The sequence below is a fragment of the Pimephales promelas genome, chromosome 22 (genome assembly GCF_988280905.1).
Source record: "Pimephales promelas chromosome 22, fPimPro1.hap1.1, whole genome shotgun sequence".
Taxonomy (NCBI): Eukaryota; Metazoa; Chordata; class Actinopteri; order Cypriniformes; family Leuciscidae; genus Pimephales; species Pimephales promelas.
The window spans coordinates 20,597,941-20,622,016 of record NC_142790.1 but is presented as its reverse complement, the minus strand read 5'-3'; the positions used below and the strand labels follow the sequence as shown (position 1 = coordinate 20,622,016).

The 24,076-nt window shown below is 40.8% G+C and overlaps 1 protein-coding gene across 4 annotated transcripts in view; it reads left to right on the top strand.

The window, feature by feature from the left end:
• Nucleotides 1-23,441, top strand: part of zfhx4 (zinc finger homeobox 4) — a 74,609-nt gene extending 51,168 nt beyond the window's left edge. For 3 of the 4 annotated variants that reach the window (XM_039667063.2, XM_039667061.2, XM_039667062.2), the window contains exons 5-10: nucleotides 7,617-7,733; nucleotides 12,033-12,166; nucleotides 12,710-12,910; nucleotides 13,257-13,374; nucleotides 13,523-18,733; nucleotides 19,110-23,441. In XM_039667063.2, the coding sequence (XP_039522997.2) occupies nucleotides 7,617-7,733; nucleotides 12,033-12,166; nucleotides 12,710-12,910; nucleotides 13,257-13,374; nucleotides 13,523-18,733; nucleotides 19,110-20,590 (7,262 nt within the window). In that variant the 3' untranslated portion in view covers nucleotides 20,591-23,441. The remainder of the gene's footprint in view (nucleotides 1-7,616; nucleotides 7,734-12,032; nucleotides 12,167-12,709; nucleotides 12,911-13,256; nucleotides 13,375-13,522; nucleotides 18,734-19,109) is intronic. The other variant, XM_039667064.2, reaches the window with a different exon arrangement.
• The last annotated feature ends 635 nt before the right edge of the window (nucleotides 23,442-24,076 follow it).

The window sequence follows — 24,076 nt, the reverse complement described above, 5'->3', positions numbered from 1 at the left end:
ATTTTCCTTTCAAGGGACAGCCAAGGAAAGCAAATGAACGATCGCATAGGCCTGGGGCGGTGAGGTCCGAGCATGACTGACAGCCGCCGTAGCCATTGTGACGAGCTCAGACCCTAATTGGGCCATAGTCTGCAGAAGAAGGAAAATGGAAGAATCTGGGAGGGAGGGTCTGGGGGGTGAACTGCACAAACAGCAGACAAGCCAAACAGGAATTCTAATGGATTGCATGCTCGGCTTGCTGACACCTCATTGCACCTAACATCGCTATATTTTGCAAGGGTGGCAAAAATTATACATTTACTAAGATGACGCATGCATGTATTTTTCTCTCAGACAGGGTGCGGATTTTGGTTAGCCGCCCCGTTGTTTGATGTATAGCGACGAAATCGGACGGTTGGCGTAAGAGCGTGTTTACGTAATGAAAAAAATGGATGCTGGTACCGTTTTCAACATTTTGTTTCTTTTTCATCATCCACATCCTTTACCTTTTTGACATTCCGGCATTCAAGGACGCAGGCCTTCGTCTTTGAATGTGGATGATAAATTCTGAGCAATCCCTCCCCTAATCGTTCAGAGCAGGAGGAAAACACACAGCCTTTTTAAAGCATCTGTGTCTTAAACTGTCATTGATTAAATGTTAACTGATATACTCCAGTTGGCAATCTTGTTAAAGCTTCCAGTAGCCAAGATAGACAGTTTAGAGTCCCGGCTGATCAATATTACAGATAAAGATTTCATCCATCAATGAGCTCCCAAAACAAAAGGTGTCTGTTACCTGATTAGGCCGGCTAGAAAGTCTCTCCCCCTCCGGACTGCCGACGCAGCACAAGGAGTTCTATTCGATCGGCTACAAACATGGAGCCCATGTAATTACAGCTCCAAACAGTTCCGCAGATAACATGCCTTTGACTTAGCTCCGGATAAAGGTTAATCTCCCTCTGTCTGTCCAGCGAGATGGATTTGGACTTTATATATTTATTTAAGTCCTCCGCTAAGGCCAGGGCCAGGGGCTGTTAGCGTGGTGCCTGGGAGAAAAGAGTTAGAACCTCCTGCATACCAATGCCAGCGCAAATGACTGAATCGATGGCGGAATGGCCACTGCTGTTTAAGAGTATCAATAAATGTTCCCTTATTTCCTCCTCAATGGCTAAGTGTTGTAGTTAAAAGTCCAACAGATGTCTTAATTGAAAGTTAATTTTAAATCAATGCAGAGAGTCATTTAAATATTGATCACGCTCTTTTGACTCAAATTGTACGCTGACTGTCCCAGCCCAACATAATTTTCCCATTCCTCCTTTAAAAAAAAAAAACACACAAAAAACAACTTTGTTCAAATTGAATCAATAAGCCACAATTAGTATGTTGTGAAACTGCCATTGACACCTCCTAAAGGCCCACGGGCGATTTCATTGTCTTTTCTGGCACAGATACAGCATGCCCTTAATTACAAAGTATGTTTATGGTGTTTTTAATTGTATTAGGTCACAGTCAAATCAAACAAAAGATCTCTCTAATGCAAGAACACATGACAAACTTCATGTTTGAATGCCCTCCTGGCCTTTCATTACAGGTTCAAGGCCATTAAAGAGACTTATGGGCCCTCGAAAGCAGGGCATCTGCTGTACTTCTGATTTTCTCTGAATCAGACAAATGAAGGCAAGAACGACAGGCGCTGGGTGGGGAAAAAAATAGGGAGAGAGAGAACAGGGAACACTGTCAGAGGCCTCTGTCTATCAGGGTAATCTTATTTATTTAAAGCATATGTCTGCTGGTACTCCTTTGTCAGGGTCTATTAGGGGGCAGTGCAGCCCATATGACATTGTTTAGCAAGTAATGAAATGGACATTTTTTGCATGTTTTTATGGAGTTGGAGGGAGCGCACGGACTCATTCATTTTCCTCGCTGGATGCCATTTCCTAGCCATCGCCACAGATCGAGCTGCACAGCTATTGTCAGCCCCGTTTCCATTCAGAAATTTGACCGTGATTTTGTCTAATTAGATGTGGCCACTGAGGTCTTTTCTGTCCTGCAAGAATTTGCAGAATGTTAACATGTAACCAGTAAATTGGGTCAGTGTTTTGATCGATCATAATAACGTGCTTATGGAATTTGTTATTGTAGTCAGTTTTGGTACTTTCCAGTCCACGTTTTCCCCTTTCTTTTGAAGGATGATGCAGCTCCCAGTGTATATTTGACAAATCTGCATGCGCGCCAGACCACCTTTTCAGCTGTCTGTTTCTCCTCTCTTTGCGGTCGGGGTTTGGCCGAGGCTTTCTGGGTTTCCAGAGCAGACCCGCACAGGGGTGACAGATAGGTCTTATTTGTCTGATAGAGTTGAGCAAGAAAATAGATCTAGAGCTGGTTACTTCATTAGGTTCTCTCATTGATTGAACCTCCTGCTGAAGTGATGCTGCAGCCTCCTCTGATAACTGCTGGTAATAGAACAAAATGAATTCTTATCACAGAGATTGGAAAGGCCATTAACCCTGGCCCCTAGTGCTTTTCAGACGTCACAGACAGGAAGCCGTGCGGTGCGCTGAAGAAAAAAAAAAACCTCCATGCTCCGTCTGAGCCGAGGTCATGTTGGCGGCCGTGTGTGAAATTTCCAGCCCCTTTGGCTCCTGTGTAGATGAAACGGCTACCCGGGCAGATGTTTATAATCATGTCTTGAATAAATATTGGATGGAGTATAATAAAAAGGAGAGAGAGAGAGAGAAAGGAGCGAGGAGGGAGGGGGGAGAACAAAACGAGGAGGGATCTTTTTATATTATTTTCGAATGCTAAAGTAAGCCTGGCTGCAGTGCCTCCTTTCTCCGGATGCCTCAGGTGATCTGAATGGCACGGACACAAAAAGCCTTTTTGTGTACGATGCAGGTGTTTGGGGTTTGTCTGCGGAAACCTTTGAAGATGCTAGATTTAATGCTAGTTATTTGGAGCCATTAATATCCCTTATGTGGCTGAGCGCAGGAACACAAGTCTGCAGAAATGAGAGGGAAATTTGTGTTGGTGCAGCAAAAGAAGCAGCTTTAATCTTCATCATGTTTATTCATTTGATGGAGGTGATTAATGTTTTGAAGTGCATCATACATCACAGAAGAGCTGGTAGCATAGGAAAACTTCCTTGGATGAAAGTAACTGACAGCAACAAAAGACATTTTCTGATTGCTGATGCACAAGGTGTACTGCAGTAGAAGTGTGCTTGCCTTTGAGAAAGAGCAGCTTTCTTGTGTCCCCCAGCAGCAGCAGCAGAGCCGTGAAGGGAAATGGGCCCGCTCTCCACGTGGATGTTTAGTATTTTAGACATGGTACATTAACAGCATCTGGTTAAGATCTAAATGCTTGTTAAATACACTGAAATTTGGAAAAAGAAGGGAGCAAAAAAAGAAGAAGAGAGATTTGGGTGGGGGGATCAACAAGTCAGTAAAGCTTATTATCCTGAAAGTATTACAACTGGCCCTTAACAAAGTAGTACAGGGTTTCGAGTTTCAAAGTTTCCTTTAAAATGGAGCGGCTCAAATGAAAACCATGGGGGGAAAGAATGTGACATCATGAAAACCCTGGGCAGCTCAGAGCCAACCTGTGGTGTGCTGGGAAATTAGTGTTCCTTACACCTCAACAAGAAGAGACAGTCCAGAAATCATAATTACAACCACATTGCATTTTCACAAATGCTGAGATCAGTGAAATTAGAAGAAATGACAATCATGCGAAAATGTATTATTATTGATGATGTTGATGATGACAATAATAATAACAATAGTTAATTTGTTTTTATATTAAATAAAAATATAAGAAATGACAGTGATGCAAAGAGCTATAATTGTTATTATTAATAATAGCTTAATAGTTTACAATTAATTGTAGTTAATACTATTAATAATATAGAAATTACTATCATATATAAATCAAATAATATATCCAAATAAAATCATAATTATTGTTGTTTAATGTGTATGTACAGTATGTGTTTGTTACTAATATTTTTACTGATTTAATTGTTTTGCAAAAATGCGGTGTGGTTGTAATTTGTTTTAGATATTAGCCTAGCTTCAATATGTTCTTTGTTATTTTTTTAAGAACCATAAATAAACCATCAGTCTAAGGTGGAGGTGGGGGACACATTTTAATGAGTCATTTTTTGGGGGGTATCCACGGCTGTGTATGGTAGGTGTCTCTTTTACTGGCCGGATAATGACCTCACTGAGGTGTTATAGCCCCCAAGAGGAGAGAGAGTGAGAATCCTGCCCTCCACATTTGTCATTATGATTTCTATATACTGGACAGGCCTGGTGCTTTAATGAAAAGAAAGTGTCTGTCATCGTATTTGTAAATTTCCATGGATGCCATCTCTTTTTGTAGGTATGGTGGTTGTGCAAGGGGGACTGTTGTGTTTTGATGAGGAAAAAACACAGGATTGCTTTAATTGTGACGCCTTTTTGACCCCAGTCTCCCTCCAGCATGCCGATCAACCCACATCAGAGCAGGTCTCACGGGAGACTGGCGAACAGAGAACCGTCGGTGATGTGTGGTTGATGTGTTTGTGGGTTTTGCTTGAAAGGGATGGCGGGGGCAGTAAAAGTTGTCTATGGCTCTGCTGTTTGCGATTAAGTTTGATGGGCAGAGAGTCTGCCGAACCCCCCTTTGCACCCCTTCAACGCTGCTGACACGCTGCCTCTGTAAAGCATTCAGATTACTCAAACTGTTGCCAGGGTCAGGCGCAGGGCAGACACCGCTATGATGTATAGGAAAGCATGTCTGGGAGTTTCTCTCGCTCTTGAAATGCATACCAGAAAAACTGCAGAACACCCTGCTAAAAGACGAGGGAGAGAGAGAAGGACAGTGGAAGGAAAGAGAGGAAAAAAAATGCTGTCTGATGAGACCCAGATGATAGCAACTCATCCTTTTCTTCCCTTATTCCTTCTGTTACTACCTTCATAATTTGCCCTTTTCTTTTTTGTGACACTCCATGTTTTATTAATGCATTCCACGATCGCCTTAAAAATTTGATGCCCCCTCGAGGTAGAGACGCTCACTAGCACTTTGACACTTCATTTCCCAGCTAGGGGGACTGGGTCAGTAAATCTAGCCGTCTGAAGAGAGCGCCTCACGCTTAGGACGTGGGGAGAGAGAGGGGGCGAGTGAAGGGGGAGGTACCACAGCCTGGCCCCTGTACCCTTAGGGTGTGACATTGTGCTGTGGTGTTTGTGTAAGAGTGTGTGTGTTTGTGTGTGTGATTGTGTGTCTCTTTTATTAACTGACCTGAAATCTGGTCATGATCACAGACATCCAGCTGGTCCTAACCCCCATCTGTCTATTGAGGCAATGCACTCTCTCTCTCTTTCTCTTTGATTAGCCCTCAGTCCTGACACTGTCTTAAGCTCAACACTACCTCTGTCCACATCCCCTTTTCCCCATAATACCGCTTTCCCCCTCAACACTCACCCCCAGTCCTGCTTCAACTGCCTCTGCGACAGGAAGGAAGTGAGGCACAGAGAGCGAGATTCATGTTGTATGTTATGTACATACTGTATGCAATGAAATTTAGACATTTGTAGCTTACTTATACATAAGTGTAGCTTACCAGTACTTTCATTTTTATAATATTTTTTTTAAAGCCAGAAAGCCTTGATGTTTAATTTAAAAAATGTCAAATCAAATCATGTCAAAAACCTGAAATTAAGGCTGTCGATTGGCCTACACAGTTATGGCCTTATTAGCCTAACTAACACAAGTATAAAAACAAAAACAAGCCCACTGAAGACAGGTAGTCGGTGATAAAATAATTACAAACAATAGGATAACAACTACAATAGAAAAAAAACACAAATGAAATAGACCTTCCCTTTAAGCTTTAAGCAAATACTAAACAGATCAAATCAGGTTTATTAGGCTGCTGTCACTTTAAGGGTGGGTGCACTAATCTAATATGCACTTGCACATACACTTTTTTTAATCAACCATTTACTTAAGACATAAAACAACTGTTTATGAGGATACTTGCAAAGGCGGGCATTATGACATAAGTATATGTATTTGACTGTTCAAGGCACTAAAAAGTACTCACGCACTGTATGAACAGTGGCTTTATGTGCAGAAATGAGTCCTCATTCGCTGCTTATTACGCTTGAACGGTTTAAAATCAATTGTTTTTAAACCACAAGGCTTAAAATGCATTCACATGATAAGCTTTCAAGACAACACAGCACTGCAACATCAGATAAACGTACCTGTGATAGAGACAACACTCTACTGGTGGACAAATATACCGGTAATCTTGTATACCGTTATATCTCTCACCCCTAATGACTGTGCAGAAATGATCATTTATTATTTATTATTATTATTTTAGTTTATTTTCTATTTATTCTTTTTAAATTCTGTATATGAATGGAAATGGCTTTTTGTTTCCTAAGCACAAACGCGGCGATTTATGCCATTTATTTTTGTAGAAATGCGGCATGTATGTCTAAAGATACCCCCAGCTGTCTTACATACACACACACGGCACACACAAACACACACACAGACAGTGTCTTTGTTGCAGGATGTATTAGAGCACACCGTCACCGCGTGTGCGCCAAAATAGCAATTTTTGCAGCCGGCTGCCAGCAGTGACAGGAGATATTTCATCCTGTTGTCAGAATATTATTAATAAAACATCAGGACTAGAGTGCAGCACAATTTTTCCTTTCAATCACTCCCAGCATCTGCCATGAAAATTTCATGCTGTATATAATTTCCACTTAATGTATTGCACTTAAAACGTCGGTGCCAGCACCGTGTGGGGAGTTTTAAAGGGTTAATTATATCATGTATCTGCAGTCAGGGCCCCTCTGCTTACCAAACAATGACTTGAGTGATTGTATGCAAATATACCGATGACCTTTTTGCCTCCCCGTGGTCAATTTATATGGTTATTAAGGTTTTATAAAATGGATGAGCGCAGCACTTTGAACGCCATTTTCCTGCCTCATGTTGTCCTAATTTATTTCATTTCTCGCGGAGTCTTCCAAAATATGTTTATTTCTCCCCCTCGCTCTCTCTCTCTCTCTCTCTCTCTCCCTCCCTCTCTCTTTCTTTCTTCCCCGTCGTGTGCCGTGTGATGGAAGCTGCATGGGGTGGAGGGGGGAAAGACAGGAGTGGTTATCTGGCATTACTCAGCCTGCTAAAAATTCATTAAAATGTGACATCAGCACAGTGAGAGACAAATGCTCTCTGGATGAAAGGGAACAGTAGGCCTTTCAGGGATTAGAGGCGCACGGCCTCGACCTATCACCTAACAGCATAAACAGATTAATCCACTGGCAGCGCTGCAAAGATACACAGAATTATTAAACACGAGGGGGTGGGGGGGGGTGTTGAGCCTACGGAAAAATGTCCATGTAATCTGCCCAGTGCTAACAATCTGGAGAGGTGTGTGAAGAACATTCATATTTCAGTATCCCAGGGTTAATGAAACCAGACGGATCCCCCGCACCAGTGTCTTGTGGTGTATTTTGTCTACACACACACACACACACACATACGGCAGTGTTTGGTGTGTTCAGAGACGATTCAAAACCAGTCACTGTAACCGCTAGTGGGTAACCAAATGCCCTTCCTGTGTTCAATTGTAGAGGAACCAGGTGAAGACAGCGAGGAATCCCCACGAGCCTCCTCATTGGCCGCGGCCGAGGACAAAGACTCGAGCAAGAAGGACGCCATAGAAGGCAAGACAACGGAGAAGGACTCCAGTAAGACCTTTAGTTTTGGTCTTTTTTTCACCCCCGGTACCCTCTCTTCAATGTCGCTTAGTCACTAACATACACTACTCCTACCTTTTTTGCTCCAATGGGGCTTTTCCTGCTAATAACAGCTGCATGTGTGGGTTGCATGAGCATGCCATCAGTAGCCTCCCGCTGACCCATTTTAATCATAGCCATCTGATGGCAGAGATGTGGATAAAGGCAAAGAATGTTCCACAGTGACCACTGAGATTATTTTTTTTAATCAAATCAGTTTGTACGCTTGTAATTTTTTAAGCGCCTTTCATTAATCTTTTCTGTTCTTGCGATTCCTCTGATGACATATTAATTTTGTATGAGCATAGGATTAGACAGTGCTCAAGTATATAGTTTTGTAACCCTTTTTCCTTTTTTTTTTTTTTTTAAAGAAGCAACGCACCACCTATTAGAGCTCATTGTCCTCGGACTGTAGATCTACGTACACGTCTGACTGGTAGCACATTAGCAAAGGCAACAATCTTTACAAAACAGTGTTGTGTTGAGATCAGGAAACAGCCCCTGGAGCTAGCATCTGGCATCACTACCTAAGGCTCTGTTATATTTGATTTGCCAAATAAGAATTCATATGTGCTTTTTTATGTATGAGATGGAAATATATGGTCGAAATGAATATTACATTAGGCGTCTTTTCATGCACACCATACCTAGCTACATAATGTTGGGTTCAATGGAGCAGAGGAAATGCTGAAACAGGACAGAGCCTATTAGTTTAGCCAGTCGTTTATCTTTTATCCATATAGCCATGACAGGCTTGTCTGAGGCACTTCGTACTCAATGCATTTACATGACCTATTACATGCGGCGTCATTTAACGCTGCGGTTGAGATGCAGGTCCCATTTAAACTAGCGTTCTCAAACCTTAATGGGAATATTATGCTTGCAAACTTTTGCATTGCGACAATTTCTTTTCCTTTTTTTTAAGGCTGCGGTATTTAAATTGAAATTAGAAAATATCTATCCCCAAATGGCTGTTGTTTTGATTTTGAGCAGTCAGAATGGGTTGCTCTATTGAACCCATATGTTATGTTTTTGTTTTGTTTTTTTGGTCTAAAAAGGAATAAATCCTTAATGTGGGTTGGAATATAAAACACCAGGCTCCTGCATATTAAAGATTATATGTAGAGATATTCACAATATTCATCTTCATAGGCAGCATCTCTCAAAACAGCCCATTTACTTTTTCATTTTAATCTAGTGTCACTGTGGATTAATTATAATCCAAATTGCATTTTCCATGCAAATGTCTTAATCTGGATCAACTCCAGATTACTTTGTGCTCTGTTTAGATGTAGTATGGAAGCATGCCAGTGTGATGGCTTTAGGGTAAAGAGATAATTCAGCAAACACAAGCAAAGATGAAAATTAGCTGTCATTATGGCTAAGAACATTTTCTGCATACCTGCTGTAAATTAGCAGGGAAATTAAATATTGTTTTCAAATCAGATGCTTATTAAATTTTAAATAATGCAGCTGAATTAAATAAAGGCTTGTTTCCAAGCTGGAAACATGCAAATTCTAGTGGTAAATATTCAGAATTGGATCTGTCTTGCATTTTATTTAATTTCAGTCTTTCTAGATATTAGATTAAAATAAATTAAAAGTATTTACATATTTCATTGAAGCCTACAGCTATGATTTCTGTTGCTGAATTAAACGATTCAGAGAGTCCTGTAGGAGTTGCCAAATATGACATCCGTCGGTTTACGCCTCGTCTGAAGTGCGATGGTAAAGCTGATGGACTCAGATTGTATTTTTTTTTTTTTTTTTTTTGCGAGAGCGATGAGAAAGCAGGGCTGCACTGTGCAAGCTGAGAATTTAGAGTATTCAAATGTTATCTGCTGAACTGTAGGTCACACTAATGCGTAACCTTAACCTCTTGTCCTTGTAAATCACTAAAGTTCTTGGAGCGTCCCAGGGTCCTGCTTTATTTATTACCCTGTCACCTCAGCCAGACTGGCTGGACTGAAGACCAGTAAATTGAATAGTAAATTTATGATGCCTTTATCAAGTAAGACCTGTATAATTGGCGTTTGCAGGGGAAAGAATTTTTTGAAATAAAATAGCTTTTCTTATGAATGCACAGTACTATTTTGCGAAGATTTCAAAGTGAGGGAGTACTACTCCAGGTTTTGTTCATGTAAAATTGTATTCATGATGAATGGTGCAATGAGATGAATTTAAATTTTGAAAATGAACAAGATAGCCCTTCACTGAATAGATCACATTAGCGACATATGTTGTTTATTCTTTTAGTTTAGTTGTTTCTCTTCTTTAAACAGAGATCTTTAAAGAAGCCATGCGTAGGTTGCATGATTTTAAAATCCCATTGACAGTTGTAAATAAAGATGGGTTTCCTGTCCACGGCACTGGTCCCTGTAATGCAAACAGCTTGACTATCATAAATCACAGTTTGATTTATCTAATCAAGCTAGGTCCTGCTTCTCAAAGACATTTGTCATTCGGATGTGAAGGGGGGCTGTGGTGTCACAATTATTTTCTCTATTGCTTCATTGCACTGTGTGTGTGTCTGTAGACAAAGAAAAAGGGCATTCTCATTTAGTGTGAGGTACAGATCGCATAAAGAGCCATTGAGTCCTGACACATTTCTACATAAAGTTGTTATTAAATAATTATTAAATGCATATATATATATATATATATATATATATATATATATATATACACATACATACATGTGTCATCTTTAGAATATTTAAATTGTTAATTTAGCTGACAGTTTAACAAAACCTCATGCACAACAGAAATGGAACATGTACTGTATTAAATGCTGCGATGGCTTTTCTTTCCTCATTGTCTCTCCCGTTTTCATTTCTGACAGCCTAGTGTGTCCATCTCCAATGCACTTTAAATGTTTATGAAAGCAGAGTGTTGATTAAGAAAATAAATCATATAGATGGATCATCATGTAGAGCAGATTAGCCCTCAGACCATACATTTACATTCGATATGATGGCAATCAATGGAAGGGGCCTCATTGCATATTGAAATGTGTTTGCACCCAGTTGTCCAGGAGTCACCTCCTCACCCAGGAAATAATTTAGTTGCAGATTGAGTGGAAGATGGTGAAAATTGAAAGTCAAAATTAGAAATCCTCATAATAAACAGAAGGGGGAGAAAAAAAGCTCAGATGTACAGCAATGAGATTGGAGAGCCTAGCAAATGAGGTTTTCTGTTTGTTATGAAATGCATGTGACATTGTGACATTCGAGACTGCAGACCATACTCTTGATACTCTTGGAAATTTGTATTGCGCCCTTGTGGTTTTTCCCCTCTTCTTGTGTCACTTTTTTTGGCAGGCCAATATGTCATGCTCCTGATATGCAAGACCACAATAACATAAGCAGAATGCCTTGTAATGCCAAGAATTAAAATGCATGAACACGCAGCAGATATTGAAATATACTTAAATAAATACAGAGCAGAAAAAAAATACTTTTTCCCAACATCTTTTTACCATCCATTTTCGATGACTGCTTTGCTAAGCTTTGATTCATAAGAGTAATACACACATTTAGCCTAGAGTGACCAGATTAGAGTGAAGAACAGCGAGCAGGGCTTTCTTTGTTCACTGCATATGCAGCGAGAGGATAAATTGCATTGACTGAGGAGGCTGGGACACTGTCTGTATCTGAGGATACAGGGGTAATGAAAGATTTATCACTCTGCGCAGCATACTCTAAATACAACTGGGGGCTGATTTGCTGAATTGAGCTCAGCTAAAATGGAAATAACATGGCAACCCCCTCTAATACAGAGTGTGAAGCATGGATATTCAGGGGGCTGTTGGAAATTGTGATTTGGCTGTCTATATCCCCCAAATGAACTGCATAATGGTACCCTGACCTGCAATGCAATAACAATGAATTCGAACCTCTATTTATTTGTGAATATCTTCATTCGGTTGCTTTTGTGAATATAGATTTTTTTCTGGATTGTCTAGTATTCATGCTCAGAATCAATACACAATTTGTCTGTGGTATAATTCAATTTAAATGCTTTTTGAAGATTTTTTTTATTATTATCATTATTAATAAAATAATCTGAGTCTCGCATAATGTGAGTCGCCCAATAACCTTTTATCAGATCTACATTCCTAACAATAAGCTCATGTTACCCAGAAATGGCATCTTATAAAAATAAGGGTCATTGTCATCTGTCAGGAGATTTTAAGCATCAGGAGTCCAGAATAATCTTGTGACAGAAGATATCCTATCTGTTTATTCACAGGAATTAATACACTGTCTAAAGAAACCCTGGGGACTGCTACAGCAGGGAAGCGGTCGCTTCAGCAGGAGAAAGAAAATGACACTCCAACCAAGAGAGCTAAATCAGCTGAAGAGAAGACGCTGTCTAATGAGCAGGTTAGTTACTCTGATCTGTTTGCAAAAAATAGGGCTTCATAAGAAGACTGAGCCATCCTTGTGTATAAATTGAATTTCTGGGTTAGATTGTATTCATTCCCTTAAAAAAAAAATAAAAAAAATTGTATTTATAAAAAAGCATTACCATGGCTGAATGGTACAGGACTTGAATTATTTCTGAAAGGGCTACACATTAAAACAGGTAGAGAGAAGTTGCAGTTTAAAAGTTCTTTGTGTAATGAGAACCAGGCATAATCTGAAATGGTTAATGTCAACATTCTTTGTAATCTTCTGATTAGAAATTCCAGAGATTCATGCAAGTTTATTTACTTACTTACCTGATTAGGTTTTTTTAATTAAGTTATGAGAAATGAAAACTTCAGTGAATTAGAGGAAATTTAATTTTATAGACATTTGGAGTTGTACTTGTTTTGTTTGGAATTTGATTTTCTTAAGGCATCATGTTGCAGAATCACTCATATGTAGTTGTTCGGAGCAGTGCAATAATGTATGGCAATTGTATGATAAACTTTGTCTTTTCAGGTGCAGCAGTGCCCATACTGTAATTACAGTAACAAAGATGCAAACCGTTTACAGCTGCACATCATGTCCCAGCATTCCATGCAGCCAGTTATCAGTTGCCCCTTGTGTCAGGATGTCCTCAGCAACAAGATTCACTTGCAACTGCATCTCACCCACCTTCATAGCGTGGCTCCAGACTGTGTGGAGAAGTTACTTATGACGGTATGTGCAGCATTAATTTCTTTAAAAAATAAAATAAAATACTAACTCTGTCAGCCTTGCTATCAAGATCATACTCTGACAGTGTTGGCAGTGAATAATTGGATAAGCATTTCCCAGGCCTAGCGTATTCTCCAAGAATATGTTTTAAACTGGAAAATTCTCCTCTTATTAAATCACAAAACAGCAGTTTTGAAATCGATCTGTTGGAAGTCCCTGTATCTCTGTTTTTAAGCTTAACATTTTTAACAAATGTATTATTTATAAATCTGTTTTTTGTTTATCTTATGTTGGTTTGATTGCGGTTAAGGCTGTGATATAACATTATTTATGTATTTTCTTTTTTCAGGTTGCAGGTCCAGATGTTACAGTGCCCAATTCCTTGCTGTCTGTATCATTACAAGACCAAGTCCCATCTTTGATAGATTCTTCAGCTGTTATCCCTGAGGGATCTGGAAAACCCATGGGTAAGCACATTTATGCTGCCACAGTGTCATCTGAAATGTATGAACCACATTATAGAGGATTCCTTAGAAAAGTCAAAACAATAATACAATACAATGAAAATTCTTTGGAAGAATTTTTAAATATTTTTTTTTTTATGATTTTTTACAGGAAACAGCTCTAAGGACTTGAAAAGCAGCACAGGCCAAGAAAAAAGTGAGGTTGAACTTTCCAATGAGGAACTCAAACCACCAAAGGAGGCTGCTGAGGCCCCTGACTGGAAGAAAGCGAGTGGGCAAGACAGGAAGAGCCCAGACTCCATGCAGGAGCATCTTGGTGATCTTCAGAAGCGCCAGCAGCTCTCAGTCTCTGATCGCCACGTCTACAAATACCGCTGCAACCATTGCAGCCTGGCTTTCAAGACTATGCAGAAGCTTGAAATACATTCCCAATACCACGCCATCCGTGCGGCCACCATGTGCAGTCTGTGCCAGCGCAGTTTCAGGACATTCCTTGCCCTTCGAAAGCATTTGGAGACTGGTCACCCTGAGCTGAGTGAAGCCGAAGTGCAGCAACTCTGTGGGAACCTGCCCCTAAATGGTGACATAGCTGAGAGTGAAATGCGGGCTCTAGAAGAGGCACAAGCCTTTGAGCATGAGCTAGACAAAGATGAGGAACTTGACCAAGAAGGGAAGGCCAGTCCAACTGGAAGTGATAGCAGCTCCTTGCTTGATGATATGGGCTCCGAGCCAAAGCGGACCTTGCCTTTTAGGAAAGGCCCAAATTTCACCATGGAAAAATTTCTAGACCCATCACGTCCATACAAATGCACAGTATGCAAAGAGTCTTTCACCCAAAAGAACATTCTCCTTGTTCACTACAATTCTGTCTCACATTTGCATAAGCTAAAGAAAGTTATCCAAGAGGCCTCCAGCCCAGTTCCCCAGGAGACCAGCAACAATGTTGACAACAAACCATACAAATGCAATATCTGTAACGTTGCTTATAGCCAAAGCTCAACCCTGGAGATTCACATGAGGTCTGTACTTCATCAGACAAAAGCACGAACCGCCAAAATGGAGACTAGTACCAGTACTGGGGGTGGTAGCAGCGGAAGTACTTCATCTAAAAGCCCTGTTCCACTTAATCAGGGAAACACTGATTCTGCAAGTGCACCAGTATCCTCTAACAAAGAAAACGCTGTAGATACCAAAGACGTTACCATAAAACAAACTACTGATCACATCTCTGTGCAGCCCACCTACCCACTAACCCAGTCACCAGCACAGCTTCAGATGCAACTGCAGCATGAGCTCCAGCAGCAAGCTGCATTCTTTCAGCCACAGTTTCTGAACCCAGCTTTCTTCCCGCATTTCCCAATGACACCAGAAGCTCTAATGCAATTCCAGCAGCCCCAGTTCCTCTTCCCATTCTACATCCCTGGTGCTGAATTTAACATCAGCCCTGAGCTTGCATTGCATTCGGCTGCGTTTGGGATGCCTGGTATGACGGGATCATTCCTAGAAGATCTGAAGCAGCAGATGCAGCAACAACATCAGCTGGGCCAACAACAACAGCTTCAGCTCTCTCAGCAGCAAGCTCAACAGCAGGCCTCTCAGACTCAAATGCAGCAGCAGAAAGCACCGCAGCAGAGTCACAAGCATAAAACTGATTCCAACCACTTTAATCTGTCTGAGATTCAAATGTCCAGAGATGCTGAAGAGCACCTAGAAAAGCAGGAGAGCAAATCAAAGCAGGACACAGCTAATGATATTGATAGCGCAAAAGATACAAAAGATTCCAGAAAGCCTACATTTTCAGAACCTCTTATTCCTCCGCCACGCATCATCTCAGGAGCTAGAGGTAATGCTGCTAAAGCATTACTAGAGAACTTTGGCTTTGAATTGGTTATTCAGTACAATGAGAATAGACAGAAAAGCCAAAAAAAGAACAGAGAGGAAGAGTTGACTGACAAACTTGAGTGTGGACTGTGTGGAAAGTTCTTCTCCAACATGCTTATTCTCAAAAGCCATCAGGAACATGTGCATGGGCAGTTCTTTCCATATGTGGAGCTGGAGAAGTTTGCACAACAGTACAGGGAGGCATATGACAAGCTGTACCCCATAAACCCAGGATCTCCAGAAACTCCCCCACCACCTCCCCCTCCGCCACCTCCTCCACCTCCTGCCCCAGTGACAGCTATCCCTGCCACTACATCTGTAGGAAAATCGCAGACACCATCTCCATCACCTCTACAAACTTCCCAGCAAGCACCACCTCCTCCACCACCACCACCTCCACCACCAACTGCACCTCCTCAAGTGCAGCTCCCTGTTTCTCTTGACTTGCCAATTTTCCCACCACTGATGATGCAATCAGTGCAGCACCCTGGGCTACCCCCACAGCTTGCACTGCAGCTTCCAACAATGGACTCTTTATCTTCTGACCTCACACAGTTATGTCAACAACAACTGGGACTGGATCCAAACTTCCTGCGGCAGTCTCAGTTCAAGCGTCCTCGCACCAGAATCACAGACGATCAGCTAAAAATCCTCCGTGCTCATTTTGACATCAATAATTCTCCCAACGAAGAACAGATTCAAGAAATGGCAGACAAATCTGGCCTTCCACAGAAAGTCATAAAGCACTGGTTCCGCAATACACTCTTCAAAGAACGTCAAAGAAGCAAAGATTCCCCTTACAATTTCAACATTCCACCCATGACCACACTGGAAGACATCAGACTTGAATCCCAAGTGAATATGTTAGAGTACTACAGAACTGATGCTACGGCAAACAAAAGGTCATCAAGAACACGTTTCACAGATTATCAGCTGCGAGTACTCCAAGATTTCTTTGATACCAATGCTTACCCCAAGGATGATGAAATTGAGCAGCTCTCCACGGCGCTCAACCTGCCAACACGAGTGATTGTGGTGTGGTTCCAAAATGCTCGTCAGAAGGCCCGCAAGAGTTATGAGAACCAAGCAGATACAAAAGACAGCGAAAAGAAAGAATTAACAAATGAACGATACATCAGGACCAACAACATGCAGTACCAATGTAAGAAATGCAGTGTCATATTCCCCCGAATTTTCGACCTCATTACTCACCAGAAGAAGCAATGCTACAAAGATGAGGATGATGAAGTTGGAGATGAAAACCACTTAGAAGAGTTTGCAGAGTTTAATGAGCAGAGTTTAGCAAAGCCAGCAGAGACGGCAAAACCTTCTCTTGTAACAGCAAGTAGCTCTGGTTCCAGCTCTCCCTTAATGCCTTCACCTCGACCTGATGTAGGGAAAACCTCACCCAAACCTGAGCTCCTCCTTGAAAAAACAAAATCGGGAGAGATTGCCCCTTTACAAGCACCCAAGAACCTGAGTGAGTTAAAAACTTCTAAGACTTCAACCCCACAGCCTCCACCACAAAAAGTACCCCAACCACAAATGTCTAGACCCCATTCCCAGCCCCAGTCTACAGCTGTCTCATCAAGTCCCCTTTCAATTGCACTGTCTTCTCTTAACAATAGCCTACCGCAACACATGTTACAGTATCACTGCGATCAGTGCAAAATCGCTTTCCCAACAGTAGAGCTGTGGCAGGAGCACCAACACATGCATTTTATGGCCGCCCAAAACCAATTTCTACACTCACAGTTTTTAGAAAGGCCACTGGATATGCCCTATATGATCTTTGATCCAAATAACCCTCTTATGACTGGTCAACTTCTTTCTGGAGCCCTATCCCAGATGCCAAATCCAAGCAACTCTGGCCTTGCTGTGAACTCTAACTCTATGAAACGTAAATTAGATGAAAAAGAGGATGGATCTCATGAAAAAGATAACAGTGCAGAAGATCATCACAGAGATAAACGTCTTAGAACTACCATTACTCCAGAGCAACTTGAGATCCTTTATGATAAATACTTACTTGATTCAAACCCAACAAGAAAAATGTTAGATCACATTGCACGGGAAGTTGGCCTGAAGAAAAGAGTTGTCCAAGTGTGGTTTCAGAACACCCGAGCCAGAGAAAGGAAAGGACAATTTAGAGCAGTTGGGCCCTCCCAAAGTCATAAAAAGTGTCCATTCTGCAGGGCATTGTTCAAGGCCAAGTCAGCTCTTGATAGTCACATTCGCTCAAGACACTGGCATGAGGCAAAACAGGCAGGCTTTAGTTTGCCTCCAAGTCCAATGATGCCTCAAGATGATGGCTGTCAAAGTCCCCATAAGTACACTTTTGCTGACTACCTACAAGTATCCACAAAGACTGAGATGAATGAAAGTGAGCCTCCTAATGCTTCTTCCACTCCAGTTAAACCTTCCGAAATGCCACTAAAAAACTTATTGAGCTTATCATCTGTAAAAGCAGAACATACTGATGATCTTGAGGGGTTTAACATGTGCTCTGCAGAAGCCTCTTTTGATAACAAAGTTGACTTCGATGAGACCTCCTCAATTAACACAGCTGTCAGTGATGCTACAACCGGAGATGAGACCAATAATGAGGTGGAGAATCTTACAATAAATGGAAGTGAGAAAATGACTGAGAACAAAATAAACCTTGCACAAACCTCAGATTTAAGTGAGGATAGATTCCCTTTCAGCATGGTTAGCCCGTCAAGTTTCTCTGGCAAAGACAGTGACTACTTCAATTCCAGAGATGATGATGTAGATGATAGTGCTGACAGGAGCGAGACTTCAAGTCTGGCTGATCCCAGTTCACCCAGTCCATTTGGAGGTGCTAATCCTTTCAAGTCTGCAAAAGCTGGTGGAGATAGACATGCCCACAAACGTTTTAGAACCCAAATGAGCAATCTACAGCTTAAAGTCCTAAAGGCTTGCTTCAGTGACTACCGCACACCTACTATGCAAGAGTGTGAAATGCTGGGCAATGAAATAGGACTCCCGAAACGTGTTGTGCAAGTCTGGTTCCAAAATGCCCGTGCAAAAGAAAAAAAGTTTAAAATAAACATTGGAAAGCCATTCATGATAAGCCAAGGCTCTCCAGATGGACCGAGGCCTGAGTGTATGTTATGCGGTGTGAAGTATACAGCTAGACTTTCAATTCGTGATCATATCTTCTCGAAGCAGCACATTGCAAAAGTGCAGGAAACCCTGGGCAACCAGGTTGATCGAGAAAAAGACTACCTTGCACCTACCACTGTCCGCCAGCTTATGGCTCAACAAGAACTTGACCGTTTGAAGAAGGTAACCGATGTACTCAACTTGCCAGCCCAGCAGCAACCTGCAGTGGACAGTAATGCACTTCATGGCCTTAGCCTGCCAACTGCCTACCCAGGAATATCTGGTCTCCCACCAGTGCTTCTCCCTGGTGTCAATGGGCCATCCTCCCTTCCTGGTTTTCCACCAAATACACCTGGTGAGTCAGTATGACAAAAAACACAGTGCAGTATCTTAATGAACAGTTAATACATTAAATGCACTTAGTGCTACTGCCCCATTTGCCTCCTTTGAAGGACTTTGTCGTTCACTAATTCGTAAATACATTTAATGCATGTATTTACTGTAAAAATGTGGAACACTATACTTTGAGTTTGGCTGTAACCCCTAAAGTTCAGTTGCTGTAATACTTATGCATATTTTCTTTCCTTTTTTTATTGTATTCTTCTTTTGATACACTGCTTGTAACAGTTTTGTTCCATATCAGAGGGAGAGCCCCAAAATAATGTCTTGCTAAGATAAGGAGTGATTCTGCAGTCAAATATTTCAATATTATCTATACTACTGTATTTCAGCTTTAGCGTCTCCTGGTGCTGGCATGCTTGGGTTCCCTACTCCAGCCACCCCTTCTCCTGCCATGTCTCTCAGCAGTACCCCAACCAAGACTCTTCTTCAGACACCTCCCCCTCCTCCTCCTCAGCCCCCTGCACTTCCTCCTCCTCCCACTCCTTTGGCAGCAAATCAGACTGAGCAGCACATAAAAGAATCAGAGAAAGACAAGAAGCTAGTGAAGACCAAGGTGAAAGAAAGAGAAGCCGACACTGCCCGTCCCGAGACCCCAATTGTGAAGAGAAGAGAAAAGCCCTCGCCGACACTTTCAGTGCTAGGAAAATTGGGAAGTGAGGCTCAGATGGACCCAGCACAACTGCAAGCACTTCAGAATGCCATTGCTGGTGACCCAGGCTCCTTCTTAGGGGGACAGTTCTTGCCTTATTTCATCCCTGGCTTTGCATCTTGCTTCTCGCCCCAGCTCCCTGGTGGAGTACAGGGGGGATACTTCCCTCCTCTGTGTGGAATGGAGAACTTATTCCCCTACGGCCCTGCAATGCCGCAGGCTATCGCTGGGCTTTCACCAACTGCCCTGTTGCAGCAGTACCAACAGTACCAGCAGTCCCTCCAGGATTCCTTACAGAAGCAGCATCAGCAGCAGAGGCAAAGTGAAACACAGCAGAAAACGCCCACTATTAAGTCAACAAGTGCACAGAGCAACTCTCTCAAACCAAAAGAGGCTATTGGAACTAAGGATGATAAAGGCTCTTCAACAGAAAGCACAAATGAAGAACCCCAAACGAATACCAAAAGTTCAAGCTTTCCTGATGCGTTTATCGTTCCGTCCATCAAACACGAGTTTATATGCAGAAAGTGCCAGATGATTTTTGCTGATGAAGACTCAGCAGCTCGCCACCAGAAGTCCTTCTGTTACTTTGGACACCCTTTTATTGATCCACAAGAGACAGTGCTTCGCAAGGCCGTAAGCAAGTACAATTGCATAGCCTGCAACGTGTCCGTCAGTGGGAACGAAGCACTTGGCCAACACCTTCAGTCGAGCTTGCACAAAGAGAAAACAATCAAACAAGCAATGAGAAATGCCAAAGAGCATGCTAGATTATTACCTCACTCAGTCTGCTCCCCTTGTCCTAACACCACATCTACCTCGCAGTCTGCAGCTTCTTCTAATAACACCTTGCCTCATCTCTCTCACTTGTCCATGAAGTCCTGGCCAAATATTCTTTTCCAGGCCTCAGCCAGGAAAGCTGCTTCCTGCCCATCTGCTTCTCCTCCTCCCCTTTCCTTGCCTTCAACGGTTACCTCAACTTCGTGCAGCACCTCAGGGGTTCAAACCTCACTACCCACCGAAAGCTGTTCAGATGAGTCTGACAGTGAGTTAAGCCAGAAGCTGGATGACTTAGATAACACGTTGGAAGTCAAGGCTAAGGCAGCGTCAGGCCTAGATGGCAATTTCAGTAGTATCAGAATGGATATGTTCAGTGTGTAGGAGTGAAAACGGATCCCTTGCTTAAACGGAAGAAAAAAAAAAGACTTTTAACTGCAGTTCCAAAGTTTCTCTAACCCAAAAAATTACAGTACCAAAAGATTGACTCAGGATTGTTTTTCCCATATTGATATGCTGGCAAGAAAATGATTGATTTTTGTTATGGACAGAACTGTTGCAGATGCTTGACTGAGCTTATATTGTATACAAAAAAACATGGAATAGGAAAACTCTCACAAGTTCTTTTGGAGCTTGATTCAAGCCAAAAATTCTCACGATAGCAAATTGCACCTCAGCTGGATTGATTTCCAAATGCTAGCATGTACTGTATGGGATAATGATCCAGAACTTTCAAAGAGAATTTCTCTTAGTTTAGTTAGGTGTAATTCAGTAGCTTTAAATTCTCAGGTCAGAACATAACATTTCTCATTTGTTGAAACAGCAACGAAGCCTGCTTATAAATGGCTTTTACCAAAACATGTCAAGCTTTATTGGAGGCATTTCCTTGATGTGTGTAGTGTACCAAGAGACAATATAACTGTTACTGGACAACGCGCATATCCTTTTAGTTTGCCCTGCGAGAGAGTATGCTTTTACCACTGAGGGAATTTAGAATGGTGAAGTCATGTGTATGCCCCTGTGTTTGCCAGTTTGTATTGCCACAAGCTGTATTTATATACAACACCCTTTTTTCTTGTAGAATATACTAATAATCTGTGCCAACTCTTACCTTCTTTCTTTTACCTCTCATCACACCCTTTTCTGAAGAGGTAATAATTCTAGTTTTGATAGACTCTTCGAAGATTATGTGAATAGGACATTTTTTCATTTGTGAATTGCTATACTGGTACGGTACTTGCTTGTGTCTGGACTATAGTGCACTTATTTGATTTCATTTTTTTTTATTATTATTATTATTTGAGGTAGGCCATATCTTAATTTAATAGATATAATTTTTCAGTGTTTATTTGTTTGTTTGTTTGTTTTAATTATTATTTGTGTGTAGTTCAGCAGCAGATTGGTCCTCATTTGTTAGACGTTTCACACCTAACAATCCAGAGACATTTAACAATTGGTGCATCCATGAAAATAGTACTGTATACTTGAAACTGAAAAAGTGCAAGTTGGACAAAATGTGTTGGAAAAAATGGTATGAACATTTGCTTCTTTTAAACAAGAAAGCTGCTTTTAAAAAGGGGGACAAAGCATTTGTTTTATAAAATGAAAATATTTTTTCTTGTACTTCTGTAGGACTGAACACAGTGTTACCCCTATACACTGCCATATAGTGGGTTGGCTGTTTCTTCCATTCTACTCTGGGCACTTCTGTTAATGTCATGAACATAGACCATTTCCCATCATATTTAGTGATACTTGGATTACAAAGTATTATCTTATGACGTTATGCTGCTACTGTGTAATGTTTTTGTTTTTACGTTTTTTTGGGTTTTTTTTATTGCTTGCCATACATTTCAGCTTCCTACCAGACAGAATACTGATTCATCATGAATTACTTTGTTTTTCTTTTGTTTTCTTTTGTTTTTGGCTGTGTAACTTAAAGAATGTGAATGCTGTCAAGGGTGTTTAATTTTTACGAATCACTTTCTGGTTTCATAACAGTTGGACAATGTGATTCATTCCAAAGTAACAGAAGGCTTAATGTATGAAAGTAAAAGGCTCGTGAACAAAGAAAGCTAAACTGTTGTACATATTCGTAGTTGGCTGTGCATGGTACAAATTTATTAATATGAAGAAATGCAAAAATGTATTGCTTTTGGTATTCCTATTCTGAGATGAACAAGTAGCATGTAATGCAACTGTTTGACAGGTTAAATCAAATCATGCTTAAAAATTGTTTCAAACGATGAAATTAAGTAACATTTCATTTTACTTTTTATTGCTGTACAGGTGTTTTTTTTTTCTGTTAAAGGTAAAATGTCACAGTTTTTAATTCTCCTTTTTGTGTACTTTTTAATGTTCTTATTTGGAATTTTAATATTTTAACGCTTATTTTAATCCTGAAGACACTTTTTGATTGTGTTTCACAAGAGACATCTTGGCCTCCTAAGGTGCAATCCTGCCTCTGTCCAAAATATGAGCGACTGTCCTGATTCCAAAGGCTTTTAGAACTCTGCTTTTGCCTTTCCCTGAATGTGGAACAGCATTTAGAGACTGAGCTGTCAGCTAGCACCGTGCGCTAAGGTGTTAGCCTGGACCAGAATGCTTCCCACACAAAGGACTGGTAAAGCAAAAAAAAAAAAAAGAAGAAAAAAAACAAACAAACAAAACCAAAAAAAAACAAAAAAAAATACAAAAAAAAAAAAAAACAAAGGATGGTCCAAAAATGTAATTGTACATAAATGTTGCAACTGCACAGCAGCCAAAAAACCTTTCTACGGATGGATAGTGTCAAGCATAGGAGGACAACCTTTTAAAGGTTGATTTTAGGATTGTTCTTCTGGATATCAAAGGGATGATCAAGGCGTAATCATATTCTACACAATACGTACTTTCAACGCCTGGGTAACATAGAAAATGCACCCCAAGGTTTTAATAAAAAAAGATGCCCCTATGGCGAAAACTTTAAATAAACTAAACCAAAAATGTTATTGATGTTTTATATATAGAGAGTAGTCTCATTAGTTTTTGTTACTGTAATGTTTGAGGTCTCAGCTGTACCGTATTACGGTAATAACATGGTTTTGAAACTTTTTTTATTTTGTCACAGACCTGTTGTCATAGTTGAAATGACGTTTATTGTAGATGGTATTTGAACAACTTCTTCTGGAAATAGTTCATCAAGTATGTTTGTTGCTCATTGTTGTGATACATTAAAAACTGTATCTGCAAACCACTTCTGTGCCTGGCGTCACTTGTTTCTTTCCATTTTCACTGACATCCATATTATTGCACAAGTAAAAGACGTAAGTTCGAGGAGCCTCTCCATTCTTACGCTGAGCTCATGCTGCCAATGAGCTACGAAAGAGGTCACATTATCCCTAAATCCACACTGAGAACATTTTTAATTTCACATGGTATGCCTTTACATGTTATTTGGTTGTAATCTGGCTTTATCCAGATGCAATGGATTATCTCTAGAAGTGTCAATCTCAAGAGCCTTTCTGCAGGTAATATTTGTCTAAGCTTCTCCCCTGGAAGAGATAATGGATTATTCATCAATCTACCAAGCAGATCATCTAGCAAAGAAAAAAAGGACTTTGCATATTTTTGCTACTCTAGTCATTTTTTGAAGCTTGCACACAAAAAGGTTTGGCTGATTGTAGCAAATTGCACGTTAACTTGTTTTTAAAAACAAACCAGACTGCACTTTTTCTTCAATCTCTCAAGCAGTTCCTCTACACAGTCCAACTGCAGCTAACTTTCCCATTCCCATTAGTGGTTCCACTTTATTTGGATGGTCACTTTATTGCATTTCGTTAACTACAAGTAACGTTGTACGTGTATGTTCGTAGAGTATTAGTAGACGTT